Genomic DNA, 21,366 nt, shown 5'->3' on the forward strand with positions numbered 1-21,366 from the left:
ATTGTGCTCGTAAATCGAGGGACGGGTTTTACTCTTTTGTACTCGTGTCCTGAAAATCTATACAGCAAGAGAGAGGTACGTACCTTCAGGGATGAATCTTGTTCCAGGAATAAAGACGATAGGAATAACTGGCGATGGTCCGAGACGCCGGAGCCATCCGCGGGAAGTGTAAATGGTGACTCGAAACAGAACAGAGATCAAAACTCTGAGAAGATTCAGTCTCAACGGAGAAGAAAAGTTAAGGACAAGGAGACTCGCAGGAGGAGGAGGAGCTGCAGAACGTCCGACTCTCACAGGAAGGAAAGGAGGCGGAAATCATCTCCTTCCCATTCCGTATCCAAGTAATGGTAAGTAGACTAAAACATTTTTTTGCTGTAGGAAGGAATGTAGTTAGAAATTAGCAATTTTCTTGTTGTGTTGTGTGATTTTAAGCTTTTGTGGCGACGTAACTCAGTAAAGTCTTCAAGGGCGATCGGCCGCGTCGGATGGTTGAATGAAGAAACCGACGTCTCAGGGACCGTCCGTCTGTCCCCATCGTCAGGGTTCCGATTTAACTGGACGTTGCGGTCGTCTCCCGTATACCCCTGCCCGGCCAGTGCTCGCGGCCGGTTGGCGGAGTCAAGAGCTCGTGCTGAGTGACCCCGCTTTCTTTGACCGGATTTGTTACCGGTTACCAGGTCCGACTCAGAGCGTAGCCTCCATCCCTGTTAAAGTTTTTGGGACGCAGGTTCGTCTCTGTTGCTTCTTTTATCAGGCGGCCCGTAAATCCTTCTGTTTTTCCCAGAATTGTGATGTCGTGTCCCGCTTTGATGCAGTGTTCTGCGACAGCGGACTTATCTGGTTGACGAGGACGTGTGCGTCTCTTGTGTTCTTTACTTCTGCTCTCGGTGGTTCTGCCAGGTTGTCCAACATAGAATTCGCCGCATTCGCAGGGAATACGGCGTATGCCGGCGACCGTCAGACCTAAACTTGTCTTCGGCAGCACCGAGCATATGGATATTTCTCCTGGCTGGGATGTGAATGGTCCTGATGTGTTTAGCCTTGTCGCAGAAGCAACAGGCTTTTAGCTGGAGGTCCAGTGACTGACCTCTCCTCTCGCCTGAAGACGGAAACAGAGCCTGTTTCCGAAACGTTCAAAGACCACTGTCTGTTTATATGTACATCATTGATGTCTCTTCCTGTGTGGTGATTGGCTAGCGGTGAATAGTGGATGAACCCATTTGCTTGGAGTCACCGCACCTGGGACTTCAGGTCCAAGTGACTAATCGTACTTGAGCGTGGCTTAGGGCTGATGGGACTACCACCTTCACAGTGCACACTTTACAAAATTTGGATCAAGCCCTCCGGGCAATCCAAATGGAATATCTCCTATGCGGAAATTTATTTTTTATTTAGTGTTCTGTCTGACGACAGGTCCATATGAACAGGATCCTTCCATCCTTTTCTCGGACTGGGACCTGTTCATATACGTTCTTGGCAGATGATCCAGAAGTGGTTTGCCATTGCCTTCTTCTGTGTGTGAATGGAGTAATTGTTGGGATGCCACGGAGGAAAACTCCGTGTTGCCTAGACCACTGCCTTGCCCAACACAAGTTATAAATTCGGGCACCGCCGGGAATCGAACCCGAGACCCCAGGTTAACACTCGGGATGTGGCCTGGATTTAATAAGGATTTGAATATGTCGACAGATTTTAGCAAAACTGGTCAGCGTCAGATCTGATGAAAATTCCTTCGTTTGTCGAGTTTTTTCAGGCAATTGGACAGTCGCAACTCCTTGGAGCGAGTATGAGGTAGGACCCTTTTTTAAGTAATGTAGGAGGTAATGACGTGTACATCTTGGGGTCTCGGACGGCTGAAAGAAATGCGACCCAGTTTCCTGCTGCATGTTATTCGTCAACACGTGACTCCCTTCTCCTTGGCATCCTTTGTCAGGACACGAAGTGAACCGACATCACGGCTGACGAGCAACCTGCCCTTGGACCACGTCGCGCTCGGAATCGGTAGCAAATGGGGCCAGTTCCCCCCCCTGGTCTATTCTCCGAATCCATTGACAAGGGTTGATGGTGAAACAGAGATAGGGCTGATACATCATCGTTTCAGTCGACCGATATGGACTAGAATCAAACCCGCCCAACAAAGTTTAGTGTAGACTCGAGATACCAAGTTTAATCGAAATCCGTTCGATGGTTTTGAAGATATGTTTGTGGACGAGTTGACTGGCGTATGTGACCTCACCATCCCGCGCTTACTTTATGAAATTTTTTGTAAGGAACGCATAAAAATTAATTGAATAAAAATTTACTTGGATATTATCCATCGTCTAGTAAATATAAAACGTAAAACGACGTTTCGGAGATGGGACTCTATCTCCGTCTTCAGGTTCCTAGTCCCATCTCCGAAACGTCGTTTTACGTTTTATATTTACTAGACGATGGATAATATCCAAGGAAATTTTTATTCAAATAACTCTTCAGAACCTGAAGACGGAGATAGAGTCCCATCTCCGAAACGTCGTTTTACGTTTTATATTTACTAGACGATGGATAATATCCAAGGAAATTTTTATTCAAATGACTCTTCAGAACCTGAAGACGGAGATAGAGTCCCATCTCCGAAACGTCGTTTTACGTTTTATATTTACTAGACGATGGATAATATCCAAGTAAATTTTTATTCAATTGACTTTTCACCATCTTCAAGAGGTTTTAGATTTGATATGCATAAAAATTAACTCTGCTCTTTGGTAGATTCAGAGTTTTTGAGTTGCGTCGGAAAGTTTTGTCTTTTCGGGGGTTTTTTTACGGTCATGAATAATAGCAACGACGTTCAGGACACGCCATATAAATTCTTAGTACGGTATTTCTCATGAATTTGTATACAAATTCTGTATGGGACATTTTTTGTTTAAAACGTACGAATGTTTGATCGTGGTGAGAATCGTGGGTGGGCAAGATTGTTCTATGTTTAGTAGCGAAAGTTTGCTTGCCGTTGTGTAAAACCGGTCGTGGTAGAACGAGACGCGGGATGGAGTGGGCTACCGTTTTGCCATTGCGTGATGTAATAATCGTGTGATTGAGGAGTCCTTTCACTGATTGTACGAACTTTTTGTAAAAACAAAAAGAAAATGCATATTGAGAAGCGGTGTGTTTGATCGGTCCACCAAAATTGGAAGTGATTTCTCAAGAGTTTTTTTTCTACAGGTGTGTTAACTATTTCGTAAATATCCAGAGACGTAGAAAATGCATTTTATTTTATTTATTTATTATTATTTAGTGTTCTGTCTGACGACAGGTCCATATGAACAGGATCCTTCCATCCTTTTCTCGGACTGGGACCTGTTCATATACGTTCTTGGCAGATGATCCAGAAGTGGTTTGCCATTGCCTTCTTCTGTGTGAGTGTGAATGGAGTAATTGTTGGGATGCCACGGAGGAAAACTCCGTGTTGCCTAGACCACGGCCTTGCCCAACACAAGTTATAAATTCGGGCACCGCCGGGAATCGAACCCGAGACCCCAGGATTACAAGGCCAGCGTTCTAACCGCTAGACCACCGTGGCGGCTTGAAAATGCATATCCTTAAGTAATGTAAGCTTGAGTAAAGTAAGCGAAAATTGTGCACGAAATTTTGAGGTGGGAGAGTCTTCAGCACTACGTAATGTAGGTTCTGGAATTACGTGGCCTGTTGTAGTAGATTTGGGGAAAATTTACAAATTCTGTTTCTGTCTTTTTAATAATATCAATGGTGGCTATGTGAAGAAAGATATTTTCGGAGCGATAAAAAATGTGCCATTGGAGATCGACTTTTGTTTAGATAGGTAGTAATGAAGCACGTGACTTTCGAGGCCGCACACGTCAAACGCGGAGTGTAGGTACCGCGCTGCATGCGGAGGGAATGCGTAGTGATTTCAAGTGGCGTGGCGACTGCGCATTTCGGCCATGAGATAATTGCCAGACTGTAGACTATACAGGGTGTTCGAGAAAGAGTGCGCAGATTTTAAACATTTTTATCGAGAAAATTGACAGAGTTAGGAGAGTACAGTTTTCACCATATGAAACAGCAACTCACCTTTCTCCATTCCACTGCAATTCTACCTGAGCTTCTGACCATCTGGTATTCAGACGCCCAGAAAGCGTTGCCACACATTTGAGGCGTTATTCCTTCCACAGAATGGACGACGCGGTTTTTAAAATCTTGCAAACAAGTGACTCGTGTGCTGCACGCCTGGTCCTTTGTGTGCCCCCAAAGGAAGATATCCATAGGTGTTAAATCCGGCGATCTTGGAGGCCATGCAACGAGACCATCTCTTCCAATCCATCCAGCAGGAAACGTATGGGGAAAAACTTTATGATTTGCGGTGTCATGTGATGAAAAATGTACTCTCCTTGCTCTGTTTATATTCTCAATAAATATGTTTAAAATTATTCCCTTTTTATCGGACACCCTGTATATTAAGTGATATGAGAGATAAAACGTGCGGGACACCCTTCCTGCCTATAATGCGAACAAAATGGAACACAAATCAGACAAACCGACATATAATTCGTCAAGTTTATTTGCGAGTGCCTTTACGATAAAACGGCGAACAGCTGAACATCGGAATGGCATTATCGACACCGGTCCTGCTTGAAGGCCTTGCCGACGATACAAAATGATTTCCTGCTCCACCAGAAGTGTCGTAACGTACATCACGTTCCGTATTGACGCAATACAATGCACTGCTTTCGTTTGTGAAGAGAAGGGCGTTAAAAGGCTTTAAGATCATCGGTTTGTCATTGAACGGGTCTCCTGTGGCTACGGGACCCGCTTTACGACATCTTCTAATCCGTCTTTTACGTGCCCCCAACCTGTGATTTGACTTACGTCACGTTTCAAGGTCATTTGTTCAGTGAAGAAACTTTACTATTAATTTTTGTTACGATAATTTATTTTATTCCAAGTTTATTTATAAACTCTTTTAGTAGTTAAGATTATATGCCGATGAGTGATAGGATGAATAGTGAATAATTAAGTGGGAAGGAAGCGGTCGTGGTCTAATTTAAGGTAAATGTTCCCCCGAAGCACAAAGTAAAATTACGAAAACGTGTCAGGGGCCGAGATTTGAAGTCGGAGCCTCGCAGGTACGAAGCAGTCGTGGTGCTAAGTCACTCGATCTAGACGCTCGGTGTATTTAGAAAGCTTATTGACGTGAGCGAGACCGCGGACATCCGCGTATCGTTTTAACCTGGAATACGCAATGTGTGACAATGTTGACGATAAGACAAAAGGGCGTCGGATCTGAAAGTCTGTTGCTTTCCGTTCTCGTTCCACTTGGCAAAGACATTTTTTGAAGAACTGCGGCAGATCGTGTAATGACTGACTACGGACTGGACGACCGGGGTTCGATCCTCGACAGGTGCAGAGGATTTTTTTTTCCCCTGTAGCCTCTGCGTTCAGAGCGGTTCTGGGGCCCACCCAGCCTCCTATCCAGTGGGTATTTATTATATTATTATTCAGTGTTCTGTCTGACGACAGGTCCATATGAACAGGATCCTTCCATCCTTTTCTCTTCTCGGACTGGGACCTGTTCATATACGTTCTTGGCAGATGATCCAGAAGTGGTTTGCCATTGCCTTCTTCTGTGTGAGTGTGAATGGAGTAATTGTTGGGATGCCACGGAGGAAAACTCCGTGTTGCCTAGACCACGGCCTTGCCCAACACAAGTTATAAATTCGGGCACCCAGGGAATCGAACCCGAGACATCCAGTGAGTATCGATTGAAAAATAGATTAAGTTTTTCTTAAAACTCTGATTCCAGGCATATGTGATTTAGCAGAATAGGGCCTAATGATAAAAGTTTGGATTCGGAAGGCTGCATAATTTATAGATTTATACGCCAAATAACAAGTTTGTATTTTGCGGTTCTGCCGTGAAGTGTGTCAACGATACTGATTCCGTTAACCGCAATTCATGGTCGTGTTCCTGATTCTTACTTCTGTCAACGATGAGTGACTTTATCCTCTCGTACAGACAGATTCGTATTTTAATGTTTAGATATGCTACAGGGAGTTTCTTTCCGAGCGCGGACTCTGGGCGGAGAGACCGACGGCCCTCCTCCGAGTCCGGCCCCAACGCACAAGTTCCCTTCACGGTTGCGCTGTCTAGAAAACTCGCTGTAGTTTATTCTTCGTCTGGTTAAAAAAATATTTTTATAATTTTATAATTCAGTCTGTGTAAATACGTCGCACAATATCTACACAATCACATGACTGAAAGGATATATTCTGGATTTTTTTAGTAGGCTGTTGGAATAATAATAATAATAATAATAATAAATAGATTTTTCTGTGATATTTGGGGTTTTCACGGCGGTGAAAATGATGATATTCTTCTCAGTTTTGGCTCCGTGTAGATTCCCCTGTATTTTTCTCGTATGCAATGCTAATTGCGTCTATAACAGCAGTAGACGATCTCGATGTTTCAGAACGAAACATTGTCCACTGTAGGTACGGATAATGAGAAAAAGACTTTTCCTTGCTTTCGACCTTGAAGGTTGAGAATGGAGTCGAGATTTTTCGGATTGAGGTTGAATTTCAAACGCATGTGCCCTGGTTGTGACACCCCCATGAGTCAACAGGCCGACACATCTCTCAGCTTTCTATGTTCCAAAGGCGTTGCAGAATTACCTTCCCCTTAAGTGTTCCCGATTTCAGTGGATTAAAGTGTTTCTCCGAAACGTCGGTATGTGCGCGTCTTAATGATGTCATCGAACTTCTGGCTCGTCGGGTCTCGGTTGAAAATCCTTAAACACGTTTTCTTTAGATTTAAGCGTGCTAGCTACGTACAGGATCGGTCTAAATGCGTGTCCCAATGCTCGTTCTGCATGATACAGGGTATTCGTGTTATTAAGAAATTCTCATCTGTTACGGAAATGGACGATTCGTAAAAGCTGGTCATTGTGTCGTGACCCAGTTGATTTCTTTAACGTTTTGACAGTGTATTTATTCAAGACTAGTTCAATATTATCCTCCTTTGTACATCTCCCGTGTCCTACTTGCAGTTTCCTATTCAAAATGTTTGCGTTCTGTGTTAGCCCCGTGCTCCTCTGCAGTTTTAACGTAAGTGAAGTTTTGTTCGAGATTAAGTCACTTCGGTTGGTAACACTACATTACCGCGTGTTCCCTGACGGTCCTGTTACGCTGTATCAAGGATGGTGAAATTTTTTATAAACAAAATTTCTCTTAAAAAATATGATTTATAATTTTACACTTGTGGATTCTGGCAAAACATCCGGGCTTGTCACCGCTTGGACACTAGGACCGTGGGTTCGAATCCCGATCTAGGCATGGATGTTTGTCGACGTATTTCTGTGTTGTGTTGTCCTGTGTACAGATTGAGAGGTCTTGCGACGGGCTGATCACTCGTCCGAGGAGTTCTAACAAACGTCTGAATATATCAAGAAACCGCCGAAAAGAGGCGGTCCCTATGCTTCACATAGGAGTGTGAAATGATGTATAAAAAAATAATTCGTGACAAAGAGTATTTGGTTCTTTCGCGGACGAAAGATTTTTTTCTGTAAACACAGTTTAAAAAAGGAAGTTAACTGAGTAATTTTTTTTGGTGAAAGGCGTAATGTATCCTACGATATAAAAGTTTATTTATTTATGTTTTGGTTGCCAACGCTGTCAGTATCTCAGCTAGGCAAAACATCGTTGGACGATGGTAAGATTAATAAATTGCGAATTAAAACGGATGTGAAAAGAAGCATCTTATGTAAGCATTTGCATGGATAGGCTGGGGAAAACTGTGAAAACTTGTCTGCAGCGCGAGATATATGAACTCGGATCCTCCGAAACAAGAAACAGGCACTCAAAAAAAAAATATTTGCGATGAAACGGTGTGTTTTTTGCAGTGTTCTTTGTTTTGAAGTGACATTCCATAACCTCATGCAGGATATTTTTGTCGTAAATGCGTTTCGGGATTTTAGGACTGAAAGCTGTTACGAGTTACTGACCACTTGAAAGCCTTGACATTTATAAGACGTACGAGATAAGAGACTGCCATTTTGCTAGGATGCGAGGTGTGAGAACCACAGGCGGACCAGTGGCAAAAAATACGAAGGCCTGCAGATCGAATTATAAAACAGAGTTTATTTCCATATAATAGGTTTCAAAACTACTTTCTGTTGCCTTGGTAATTTAGTCTTGAAGATGTTTCACCGTGCAGTCTGATCGCCTAACTTCTACCAGACTCCACGGCCCAACAACCCAGAAGACACCCGGCTATCTTCGTACTAGCCGCCTTGAGAACCTAAAATCTCACTATTTTAGTCTTGGCTATATTTATATTCAGGAACCGGGATAACACCAAAGACTGGGCAACCGGGGTTCGATCCCCGACGAGGGTAGAGGATTTGTCCTCTGGGGCCCACCCATCCTCCTGTCCAATGGGTACCGGGGTTCTTTCTCCCGGGGGTAAAGCTGGCCGGGGCGTGACGCTGACCACTCTCGCTCCATTGTTCTGTCTGACGACAGGTCCATATGAACAGGATCCTTCCATTCTTTTCTCGGACTGGGACCTGTTCATATACGTTCTTGGCAGATGATCCAGAAGTGGTTTGCCATTGCCTTCTTCTGTGTGTGAATGGAGTAATTGTTGGGATGCCACGGAGGAAAACTCCGTGTTGCCTAGACCACGGCCTTGCCCAACACAAGTTATAAATTCGGGCACCGCCGGGAATCGAACCCGAGACCCCAGCATGTATATTCTGGCGTGATCAATCTGTCGCTGGCTGAACATTTTCGACTCGTGAATGTCCCCGTTTTGGTGTCGTAAGTACTTGCAGGAGGTTTGTTGTTCTGTCGAAACATGGCCGTCGACATTTGCGAGTGGCGGCAGTGTCGTCAGGAGTTGTCTGGGGGCCAGTGGCCTTTGCGTGGGCGGGATATCTTACCCGGGAATTCCCCCCCATGAACAGACAGACTAACTAGACGAAGCCAATAATCTCCTTTTTTTGCAACTATTACGAACGCGCTAAAGGTGACTGAATTTCAACGAAATCGGGTGGCGCGTTGCCCTTACTAATAATTCTTTGCTCAGTTCCCAGGGTTTAACCGCACTTATCAGTGGTATACGTTCTTGTCCGTTGGCAAAGTCGCGGACTGACATGCCGACGTCTGCTTCGCGCGTCAAGTAACTGAATACTTTATACACCAATTACGTGAGCGTTCGTGCAGGAAGTGGCAAGCTGATTGGCTGACGAGGGCACGTGACTGCACTTGCGCAGAAGCGTTCGAAACTCGGCCGCCGTCATTCGTGCGTCCCAGTATAATAACCGCCGTTCAATCCTTTATATATTCCAATTAAGGAGTTTAATCGTAGCGTACTTTGGTTTTGGATGCGTTGTAATACCGATTACGAATTTAAAAATAATTTCGTTTCGTTTTACTCAAAATTACGTCATGACTTACGGGAGATATTTTACGTAATGACATTTTGATACATCTTGTAGAATCGTATTGTAGCAAGAAAAATCTACGTGTTCTTGCTTCATATGTGCACATCGCGTAGGGAAGGAAATAGTTCTCAAACATTCGAAATTATTTTGTGGAAGATACGAAAAAATTGTGAATTCTCTTTAACGTTAACACTTGGTGGCATGTTAAGACGTTACATATGACAAATATTGCATAACTGTACAAACACACGTTTCGCCGAACGGTTATGATTTCCTCAGGTTTATTTCACAAAGTCGGCCTATTTGTTAATTTCCAGTTACACGTACAGCCAAATAAAGACATTCGTGCATGTTTGCCTTTGGTCTCGCAATTTCTGTTTACGCAAATGTTTTGTTAAGTGCACAGACACCAATAATCTCTTTTGCACGAATTTCTCCTAACCTACGCGACAGAAAAATCTGGGGGGGAGGGGGGGACAGAAATTGCAAAATCACCACAGCACGTCGCAGGCTGAAGTTGAATATGACTTTCTTGACTGGCTGGGTGACCATCAGCTTCTCAAGATGGACGCTGTTTCATGGAGTTAACTGCCATCGTAATATCGACGTCTTCTGGTAATGTGGCAAAGAGACGTTCTAGACTCTAGAGGCTTGTCCCAGGTGGCCTTGCGGGAAAACTGTGAAGATCCAAGCGCTGGACACTTCACGTCAGTCACATTGTCCATGTGATCAGCTATGAGATTGGTTTGTGGAAGGTGCGATCATGGTACTATAGCAGTACCAATTTGGTGACCTTGAAATTCTTAAAATATTTACCACACGCGACAGTCTAAACCCAGAGCTTCTGAAATTTATTCTCGGGTTCCTTAACCCTTTAAGACCCAGTGGTAACTATATGTACCACCTGCTTCACACAGTTAATAACTCTGCGTATTGTATATATTGGTTTCGTTTTGTTCTCAGTGTAAAAAGGGGTTATTTCCTTAAACAGCGTAACCAGTTGTCATTTGTAATCGTGAAGTGTTGTGTTTTCTTCGCGGTACGGACTGAATTCTTAAATAATATTTAGACGAGCTTCGGCTTCAAAGAGTTAAAATAATTATTCGATTAATAAGTCGTGAGGATGCCAAGTGGGCTGATTCTGACTCTGCGTCTGTGCTGTTAAATCTGCACCAAAGAGTTTCTTGTAGCCTCCGATTGGGCGTATTTGCGCGTGTCCTTGAACTGGGCCTTGAAGTTGATCCCAGATTTGCGTCCGTATTTGGCGAGGAGTCCAGCCATTCTCCTGCCTTAATAACATTTCAACACGTCACGTATAATGGCACTTTCTGGCGTGGAATCTTAAATTCCAGCAGAGTCGTGGCGGATGCTAGGGGGAATATCTTATATTATATAACGTGTTTGTTCTACTGTCCCGCCTTAAAAGTCGAAATGCCAATGTCAAATGTTTTAAGAGCTAGGTATGTTGCATGTAATTATTGCTATTTCCGAACGCTGTGCTTACGTGACGGAAACACGCGAGGAGGACGTCACGTTGGCCATAATGCTTCATTAACATAACATCCTCCATGTTCATGTCTCGAAGAAGCATCCTTTGATATCTTGGCTTTTATGGAATCTGAATGTTCGTAACAGCTTTTACAAGAGGCTGCAATTAGTCTCTATCTGAACCAGTTTAATCCAATCCATCGTAGAATCCTTGGCTTGGAGAACGCACGAAAATAAGTTAAGTCGGGCTTTGCACTCACATTTCGCTTTCAGTAACTGTTTTGTTATTAATAGGTTCCCCCGTCTATAAACAGAGTAAGCTTTTAGCGGTGGGTGGATTTTATTTACCGTTTACTTGAGTGAAGTGTTTACATTTGTCAGCGTGGTAGTATCTGTTTCTAAAAATGGTGTATTAGTTGGTACTGACAAGGTATGAAATGTGTTTTTTGCGTAAAAAGTCTTGAACATTTGCTGTCCTCTTATAAGTAGCGCGGAAGAGCCTTGGGGGATGAGCGGGTACCTACGACGTACTTACCGTATGATTAAAATTAACGTAGCCCCAAAAGTTGTTGGTGTATAATTCAAGTTATACATAGTATATAATCTACATCTAAAATAAATTAAATAAATTATATTTCTGATTATTCAGTGTTTATCGTAAAATAATATTTTTTTTAAATTTCACGTACCCCCTTAGATGTCTTCGCGTACCCCCAGATATAATTTCTCTTCAACTTTGTACCCCCAAAGCTGTTGGTGTATAATTCAAGTTATACATAGTATATAATCTACATCTGAAATAAATTAAATAAATTACATTACTGATTATTCAGTGTTTATCATAAAATAATATATATATATTTTAAAAACTTTCACGCACCCCCTAAGATGTCTTCGCGTACCCCAGGTTGAATACCACTGCTCTAGTCTATTAAGTGTGCAATAGCATTATGTCTAAAAAAACATTGCGAGAATCACCAAAATGTGACACAGAGACGCGAAGTGAGCACGTGCTGTTGGAAAAATGGCGCCGATAGACTTGCTCGACGCAGGGTTGCCACACACCTTCAATTTTTGTAAAAAACGCAATATCTGAGAAACGCAATAAAACGAGGTATGCCTGTATCTAAAAAGTTGTCAGTGGAACCACGGTTCCGGAGAATTAGACGTAAATACGTCCATACGGAAAGGAAGTTTATATATTGGCTTTATTCTAAATATTTCCTTTATACATGCTTTACAATTGAGATAAGTTTGATTAAGACTTTGCTTATTTAATTTGAATTAGTTATGCTTAAGATGGGTCTGTGGTAGCTGAATGTAATGTAATGTAAGGTAAGGTAATGTAATGTTTCCTAGGTAACCATCTTACACATTTTCACTTTTTCATCACACTTTTTTGCCGAATGACACTGACCCTAAAATATAGACGTATTTACGTCAAAAAATCTCAGGACTCTTCAGAAGAAGTGTATTTGGCACAAACGTGGGCTTCGTTTATTCTCCGTAATCTCGTTTCGCTTCAAATATTTACCGAGTCACGCTTCGTGAGATGTAACCAGAAGCACTTTTATGGTTGTGTCGCGTTGCTTCGACAAGGACGAGGGTTCCGTCGACCTTGTTTGCTGCTTCTGGCAGGTGAGAGTGCATTTTTACCTCGCACTGAGAGGAAGACGACAAAAGTCGAAACTGTCGGACAATTCGCCACGCTTTCCCCGACATTCATTCGATACGTTGTCATGGAAACGAAGTGTCGAAACCCGGAGTTTGGTGCGATAACGCAAAGTGCCTGAACACGAGGTCCGCCAGATAAGACGCTGAGGGCTTTTGTGTGGTTGCTTTGAGATTGAATTCCTCCGTGGCAACACTCAGATACTTTTTTTATGGTATTTTCCTTGGGTGAAATCGAATGAAACATTTCCCAGATCAGGAGATACTTAACATTACGCGAGTAATCTTAAAACCTGTCTGTGTATATCAAATCTAAAACTTCTTGACGATGGTGAAGAGTCAATTGAATAAAAATTTACTTTGATATTATCCATCGTCTAGTAAATATAAAACGTAAAACGACGTTTCGGAGATGGGACTCTATCTCCGTCCTCAGGTTCTGAAGAGTCATTTGAATAAAAATTTTCTTGGATATTATCCATCGTCTAGTAAATATAAAACTTAAAAAACGACGTTTCGGAGATGGGACTCTATCTCCGTCCTCAGGTTCTGAAGAGTCATTTGAATAAAAATTTTCTTGGATATTATCCATCGTCTAGTAAATATAAAACGTAAAACGACGTTTCGGAGATGGGACTCTATCTCCGTCCTCAGGTTCTGAAGAGTCATTTGAATAAAAATTTTCTTGGATATTATCCATCGTCTAGTAAATATAAAACTTAAAAAACGACGTTTCGGAGATGGGACTCTATCTCCGTCCTCAGGTTCTGAAGAGTCATTTGAATAAAAATTTCCTTGGATATTATCCATCGTCTAGTAAATATAAAACGTAAAACGACGTTTCGGAGATGGGACTCTATCTCCGTCTTCAGGTTCTGAAGAGTCAACTGAATAAAAATTTTCTTGGATATTATCCATCGTCTAGTAAATATAAAACGTAAAAACCGACGTTTTGGAGATGGGACTCTATCTCCGTCTTCAGGTTCTGAAGAGTCAACTGAATAAAAAATTTCTTGGATATTATCCATCGTCTAGTAAATATAAAACGTAAAACGACGTTTCGGAGATGGGAATCTATCTCCGTCTTCAGGTTCTGAAGAGTCATTTGAATAAAAATTTGCTTGGATATTGTCCATCGTCTAGTAAATATAAAACGTAAAACGACGTTTCGGAGATGGGACTCTATCTCCGTCTTCAGGTTCTGAAGAGTCATTTGAATAAAAATTTGCTTGGATATTATCCATCGTCTAGTAAATATAAAACGTAAAAAACGACGTTTCGGAGATGGGACTCTATCTCCGTCTTCGGGTTCTGAAGAGTCATTTGAATAAAAATTTGCTTGGATATTATCCATCGTCTAGTAAATATAAAACGTAAAACGACGTTTCGGAGATGGGACTCTATCTCCGTCTTCAGGTTCTGAAGAGTCATTTGAATAAAAATTTCCTTGGATATTATCCATCGTCTAGTAAATATAAAACGTAAAAAACGACGTTTCGGAGATGGGACTCTATCTCCGTCTTCAGGTTCTGAAGAGTCATTTGAATAAAAATTTACTTGGATATTATCCATCGTCTAGTAAATATAAAACGTAAAAAACGACGTTTCGGAGATGGGACTCTATCTCCGTCTTCAGGTTCTGAAGAGTCATTTGAATAAAAATTTGCTTGGATATTATCCATCGTCTAGTAAATATAAAACGTAAAAAACGACGTTTCGGAGATGGGACTCTATCTCCGTCTTCGGGTTCTGAAGAGTCATTTGAATAAAAATTTGCTTGGATATTATCCATCGTCTAGTAAATATAAAACGTAAAACGACGTTTCGGAGATGGGACTCTATCTCCGTCTTCAGGTTCTGAAGAGTCATTTGAATAAAAATTTCCTTGGATATTATCCATCGTCTAGTAAATATAAAACGTAAAAAACGACGTTTCGGAGATGGGACTCTATCTCCGTCTTCAGGTTCCTACACAGTTGGGCCCACTAGATAGAGCTAATCCCTATCTCCGAAACGTCGTTTTTTACGTTTTATATTTACTAGACGATGGATAATATCCAAGAAAATTTTTATTCAACTGTCTGTGTATGTTTAGCGAGTCCTGCGTCTTTAATAACTGTTGTGTGTCTCTGCGAACCTAAATCTTTCTTTATTCCATGTATTCATTTATGATCAGTGGAACCCAGAACTTGAGCTCGTAAATTTAATTTCAGTTTTTTTGAATTGTAAATTTGAAACGGCATTTTGAGATTTGGTGGTTGGCGGGAACCTGGTCACTGGTTTTTTCTCATTGGCAGTGGCGGATTTAGGACTAGTCCGGGGTTGGGTCAGTGCCCCCAATAACACATCGAGCAATCGGAAGGTCTTCTTCGATTAAGATAAATCGTCGTTGGATGTGAAATATAACAGCGAAAGCTTCGTATTTCGTTCCAAATTTGTCATTGATTGTTCCTTGATTCTAAAAACTGTAAGAACAGAGCTTAAGTCTTTCAAATTGCTTCTGGTACGAGACTTGTTGGCTCTGACCTCCTGCAGACAATATTTGTTAATTACTACTGTTTGTAACATCGACTTTCTATGAGGAATCGGGCGTCTGCCTCGTGTTATGCAGGAGGTAACCAGTTAACATTCTCGAAGATGGCTGTCTTCAAGGTTTTTGCGCCGTGTAGTCTGGTAGAAGTTCACAGACGTTTCAGAGGTCCTTGCTGCCTCCATCTTCAGGACAGTGAAAAATTCTCGAATGTATAATCGATTTGCTTAAGATTTCTTGAATCAGATGCAGTCTTCTGGGAAATGATACGTGTAGGTTATCTTCATTTACGAAGAACCTACTGCCTTCATTTTTAAGTAGATATCTACGCTCTTTCGAACACATAAGTTGTCATCGCCATGATTCCATCAGATTCAAGACTGTTTGTGTGTGTGTGTTTTTCGTATTTCTACAGGGCAAATGTCAGGGTTGTCTCTGGAATTGGCCACTGCCACCTCCCAGATACAAGCATATCCTGTAGTTGGTACGGTTTCGTTGAATAACGTACAGAGAAGTCCGGCGGGGACCCGTCCTCACGTGTCGTAGTTCTCTGTCCCTTGTCCTACGCTTCTAGAATGACGTAATGTCTTGAAACGATGTTTCGCCATAACTCGTTCACCCTGCTTTGCGGGTAATGCACGGTACGGTGTCAGGGGCGACATCCTCGAAGTCAAATGAATTTTTATCAGAGTTTGTCCTAGCGAGAAATTCTGGTTTACGAACCTTGTTGTGGTATTGCCTGTGTGCTGTTTCTGATACGCTGATTGTGTGTGTTCTCGTCACTGTCCTATTATTAACACTTTTAAATCCGGCATTAACTGATCGTTTCCACCTGTTTTAATAATAAATAACTCTACATTTTGCCAACGAAGTATTTTTTTTTTAATTTTGAAGTATTCTCAGAATAAACAGCGTTTATTCTCTTAAAATTGCTGCAATAAACTTATAGTTTAATTAAGAAGTGTTGTGTTTTCTTTGAGGTAGGGAATTGATATTTATTTACTCTGGATTTCGGCTTCAGATGATGGTACCAGACTGTACGCTATTGTATTATGTTAGACAGTGTTAATTTCCTGTTTCATGTACTGAAAAACCTTTCCTTAGCTTCCATGGTGGTTTAGCTGTTCGCATAATAGCCAGACTATTCACAAAGTCGTAGTTTTGGTCCCAACCGTTGATACTCGTATCGTGAAAAAATTATAAAAATACAAATGGTGTGATAACTTGTGGGCCTCGGAGGTTTACCAACAGCGAAACTTAATAAATCAACCATTGTGACAAGTCTTGAGAGAAAAGTGTTCGTGTGTTCTCCACTCATTTGTTACATAAGGAAGCCTTCGTATCCTTGCAACGATAAGCAACGTGTTCATATTTAAAGTCTCGACATGTCGTTGTCCTTGACAGCATTTTGAACTCTAAAGAATTCCTTCGTAAGTTTGTTATCGCCACGCGGGTTTCACTTGTTTTAGTATTCCGGGCATTGCTGTCGGCCGCTGTTGCACCTTTCAGTGGCGGCTCATCTCTTTGTTGGGTAACTTAAACACGGCGTTCTTGATGGTGTGAGCGTAATTTTGATGCGGGGGCCTGAATGTTTTATGCAAGACTGTGGCTGAGGTGCGTTGCGTGATTTTTGACGCTTGCGTGCCTCGCTTTCCGTACGTGCAACGTGCTCCGTCCTTGAGACGACGCGCGTCGAATCGAGAATGTGCCATGTTTGCACCTGCACAGCTTTTTGCTCATCTGGCGTCAGCAGCGCCCTAGTAACAAGGATGAACTTGATTTCTCTCCCACGGGGGAGATTACGAGAATCTGTTATACGGGGTGGCTCTTATTATGATTTCCGTTGTACAGGGTGGCTCTTATTATGATTTCCGTTGTACAGGGTGGCTCTTATTATGATTTCCGTTGTACAGGGTGGCTCTTATTATGATTTCCGTTGTACAGGGTGGCTCTTATTATGATTTCCGTTGTACAGAGTGGCTCTTATTATGATTTCCGTTGTACAGGGTGGCTCTTATTATGATTTCCGTTGTACAGGGTGACTTTTCTTGTGATTTCTTCTTTGTACCATAGAACGTGATTATTTTGGGATTAAGGTGCAATATAATTTGATATGTTTTTCAGCTTGTATAATTGCAGCAAACATGTCGCCCGATTTTGTAAAATAAAATAAGTATTTAAACCTGTAAAGTTTGTACAAGTTATTGTTTGTTAAGAAGACAAAGCATAGATAGTATTTGTGATATCGTAACCTTTAGTTTGAGGGTACGACTATTTAGTAATGGAATAAAAGAAAGTTTTGTCTGTCTTTAAGGAAGAATTGTTGCTAAGAATACTTAAATTACAGCTAATCTTGTAGACCTTGTAACCATAAAGCCAGCTTACGTAGAAATGGTTTGCCCGAGTCTGCCTCAGGAACGACCAATTATTCCGCCAGAGTCCGCGGTTACAAAATTTTAAAAAAAAGAAATCTCGCTGGTATTAACAGTGAGTGCTCTCGTACAAATAAATCATCTCCGCCACGGTATTAATATGGGTTCTGTGGCCCGTGGCATAGAGTCCTTGAGACTCTGTGGTTTATCGGTATGTATCAACAATAATTGGGGACGCACAAATTGTCCTGACATTCACTGTCGCCAGCTATAAATATCAACAGGTTTGGAAAGCGTTTTTCGTAACGAGGCATTAAGGGGGGCAAAAATCCTTCTATGTGATTTTATCTTTCATTTTTTGAAGTATACTTGAAATCGTTATTTATGTGCCGTCCACTTCCCCTTGGCCGTTTTCAGAAACGAGGCTGTGGACACCGAGTCATGACAGTCAAACATTATTTCTACAGTTGAGAAAATGTCAGCCACCAGATCCAAAAGGATTGAGCCGTTCAGGTTTTAACGCGGTGTTCCCAGGCTGTAAACATTTGTTTTCCCTTTTCGGGATCTCTTTGTCATGAGGTGAGATTAAAGTTGTACAGAAACTTATAAGCTTTATCATTATTAAGGGATTTTTTTCCAATTTTATTTGCATCAGGGTTAAGTGTCCCGCGTCCCTTGAAAGCATTCGCGTACCACACCTTGGGAAACACTTTTAACCCTTTGAAACCGAAGCTCGTCTGAATATTATTTACGAATCCAGACCGTACCGCGAAGAAAACACTTCACCTCACCATTACGAAAATCAGCTGGTTAACCCTTTGAAACCGAACGAGAGAGAGAGAAGAGAGAAAGTGGGAAACCGAAGCTCGTCTTCATAATATTTACGAATCCAGACCGTACCGCGAAGAAAACACTTCACAATCAGGCGGTACCACATAAGATTTAACATCCCGGTCAAAGCCTTAATGGAATAAATGTGACTTCCTTAGCCAAAATGGGAAATTTATCTTCCGTCTTTAATGAATTAAATTCGACGACCGAATCCCACAGCGAATTATTGTTCAGTTTTGTGGTGAGACGGCAGCTCTGATGATGGAGGCAGCAAGCACCTCTGAAACGTCCGTAAACTTATACCAAATTTCACGGCGTAGCAACCCAGAAGACATCCATCTTCAAGGATAGCTGCTGTTCTTTGAATTTTAAGCTGTATCTGGTGATTAATACTGGGTATTTGTCAGCTCGGAAGACCTGTTTTGACGTCACACCAGCCATATTTTACGCAATGATTTAACAAGACTTTAGATAAAACTGTTGTTTTATCAGCTTTGCGTCTTTTAGGAACATTTGTCGTGTAGTTCTTCAAAATTACTGCAAAGATTGTCTGTTGGTCTATACAGGACGTCGGGGCCAGTTCTTCAGGAACTGAGCAGAACTATTTTCGATTTTGACAAAGATTCCCGGCATCTTCACGCATCTCAGGTTTCGTTGGTGGTTCTAAATTTTATGTTGGTTACGCGGTCGAGTGGTTCAGATCTCGGACCGGACACCGATTGTGTTTTCCGTAATTTTTTCTTCAGTTCCTCAAGACAAATGCTGGTAATATTAATGCATTTAGGCCATGGATAAATTCTTACACGTCCTTCTAAATTCATTCATAACTTATTATCATATCATTCGACGTGTGTAATCTGGGTTGTTGACGTCATCGTAAGTCATAAACAGTAAACGTTACCAGATTGCATTCTTCAAGGTCACTGGAAAATCGTACGACGTTGAAACATGAACAGCGTAACCTAGGCGAATGACGACAGCTCAGAACTTGCAGCCACGCGGTTTTGAGGGGGGGGAGTCCTCCAGTGACCTTGAAGTATGCAATTATATGACGCTTACTATAAGTTTTATTGATAATAATTTCCTCCTCAATATGTTCTTCTAATGTTAAAATTAATCATTTATTAATTTACATAACTACATACAATTTTCGATCTTTGTGGTATTTGTTTTTGTTGTGGTTTCAGTGTAATTTTTGTTTTATTATTTTCGTTGATTTTTCGGCTCACGCACGCGCAGTTTTATAAGTCGTTAGGAACCTTCCGCCCTCCCCTGCCATGTTCTAGGGCTTAATTTCCTTCTGGCGTCCTTGCAGCCCCAGTTGAGAGTTGATCCAAAGAAACAAAACTCGAAACATGGCGCCGACGCGAAGAGCATTTGCCAATGAGAAGTACGCGGGTTATCGCTCGTACGAAGACCCCACCGTAATTGGAACTGGGTCGTGAGAGTTAAGTGGCGTTATTGTTTCAACATTCAACTACTTTCGTAGTTGCGAAGTCGCCGCGATGCCTGTAATTTGCCTCGTTTCGTGTGGGTGTTAAAAATTCGTCTCTCGCCACCTTGGAACAATCTGCTTACGAGAATGCTTACAGCAGGTAGAAGGAGAACGGAGAAACTTACACGGCGAGGAGCTTTAAATTGTTCGCTCTTTACCAGGTGGTTCAGGTTGATCAAATCAAGGATGATGTTGAACGCGTAGGAGGGATGAGAAATACATACGAAATTTTAACATGAATGAAAGAGATCTCTTTAGAGACCTAGACATAGATGGGAGAATTATATCGAAATTTATCTTCGAGGTTACTAGATTAATTTAATTCAGGGTATGGACCAGTGGCGAGCTCTTTTGGAGCATAAAAGCGACGAATTTGTTTACTAAGCGACTGTCAGCTTCTCTACAAAGGCTATGTTGCTTGGAGTCTGTTTAAAGTGTCCTCAATATTTCAAGGATCGTAGTCTTTCATACATTAATTTTATTTTTTTTAGAATTTAAACAGAAATCATATCTTGGTATGGATTGAATTAATAGAAGCTTATTTCTGAAGTGACTGTACCATTCTTTGCAACGCAAGATGTTAATTATATTAATAGTACTTACCGATTTTGCGGATGTTCTATTAATGCTTGGGTTCTGATGGGATTGGTGGATGGAATGTCTTCAAGGCTAAACTGAGAATACGTTTGTGTCTGGAGTTAATCGTGATGATGATGCCGACTGAGTGGAGGTCGACCGGTGAATCTTGTATCTCACTGCATGTACTTACTGGTCCAGTTATTACTGTTTCTTCTCGTGGCCTTACCACGAGAGAGGAGGGGGTTTAATTAGGATGAGGCTGATCCTGACAGCTGCAAATGAAGGCAAACTAATTTTTTTAAGATTCAGATCTCGTACGAGGTTCTGTTCTTCATTAAATGTAGCCTACATTTTTTTTATCTTAATTTCAGTTCGTATTATAATTATGCACGGATCAGCTGCCAGGGTGTATACAATAGCTTTAGAGTGGCCTTCATGAATATGAGATGAGATTCTGTTCAACGCTTTGTGGACCGGATGTGTTGCGGCATTTGACGGGAGATACCGCGTTCTCGAGACATTGCCGATTGTACGTCCGAGACTTTCACCGCGTGCGAAAACTCTTATTTTCTGTATGGCGTGTCCACACGTTTCTCAAGAAACTTTTTTCCCAAAGACGGCGTCAGGTTTCGACGTGTTCCTGACCGCTCCCCTTCCACGGAGCCCGTTGGCACCCCAGACTTCTGGAAGGTCCTTATTTTATTCAAGTGATAAGAAGGCTAGGAACACAGTAAAACATCTTCAGAATGATATTAAATTGTAGAATCTACTCCTGATGATGGAGGCTGCAGGCACCTCTGAAACGTCGGAAAAGTAATAACACTGCGCATAAAATACCCGAGCCAGTTTACCAAAATGTGTCGCACGAGCCTTGGCTATATTTTAGCAGAGACTAATTACACGTTCTTAAATTCTGGACCAACTTAACCGTGACTTAAGACGGTATCCGAATGTTCGTCGCCTT

The 21,366-nt window shown here is 41.8% G+C and overlaps 2 protein-coding genes across 3 annotated transcripts in view; both read left to right on the forward strand.

Moving 5' to 3' along the window:
* The window catches only part of LOC110828165 (uncharacterized), a 70,700-nt gene that overhangs the window by 40,862 nt on the left and 8,472 nt on the right, over nucleotides 1-21,366 (forward strand). For both annotated transcript variants that reach the window (XM_022060621.2, XM_022060620.2), the window contains one exon: nucleotides 108-347. In XM_022060621.2, the coding sequence (XP_021916313.2) occupies nucleotides 108-345 (238 nt within the window). In that variant the 3' untranslated portion in view covers nucleotides 346-347. The remainder of the gene's footprint in view (nucleotides 1-107; nucleotides 348-21,366) is intronic.
* slf (C-type lectin domain-containing protein slf) overlaps nucleotides 207-21,366 on the forward strand; it is a 41,938-nt gene continuing 20,778 nt past the window's right edge. Inside the window, exon 1 of the mRNA XM_087360899.1 lies at nucleotides 207-347. Within this exon, the coding sequence (XP_087217025.1) occupies nucleotides 345-347 (3 nt within the window). The 5' untranslated portion in view covers nucleotides 207-344. The remainder of the gene's footprint in view (nucleotides 348-21,366) is intronic.

This window comes from Zootermopsis nevadensis, unplaced genomic scaffold (genome assembly GCF_977971745.1).
Source record: "Zootermopsis nevadensis isolate Lab colony 2312 unplaced genomic scaffold, Znev_1.0 Znev_ptg000050l, whole genome shotgun sequence".
Taxonomy (NCBI): domain Eukaryota; kingdom Metazoa; phylum Arthropoda; class Insecta; order Blattodea; family Termopsidae; genus Zootermopsis; species Zootermopsis nevadensis.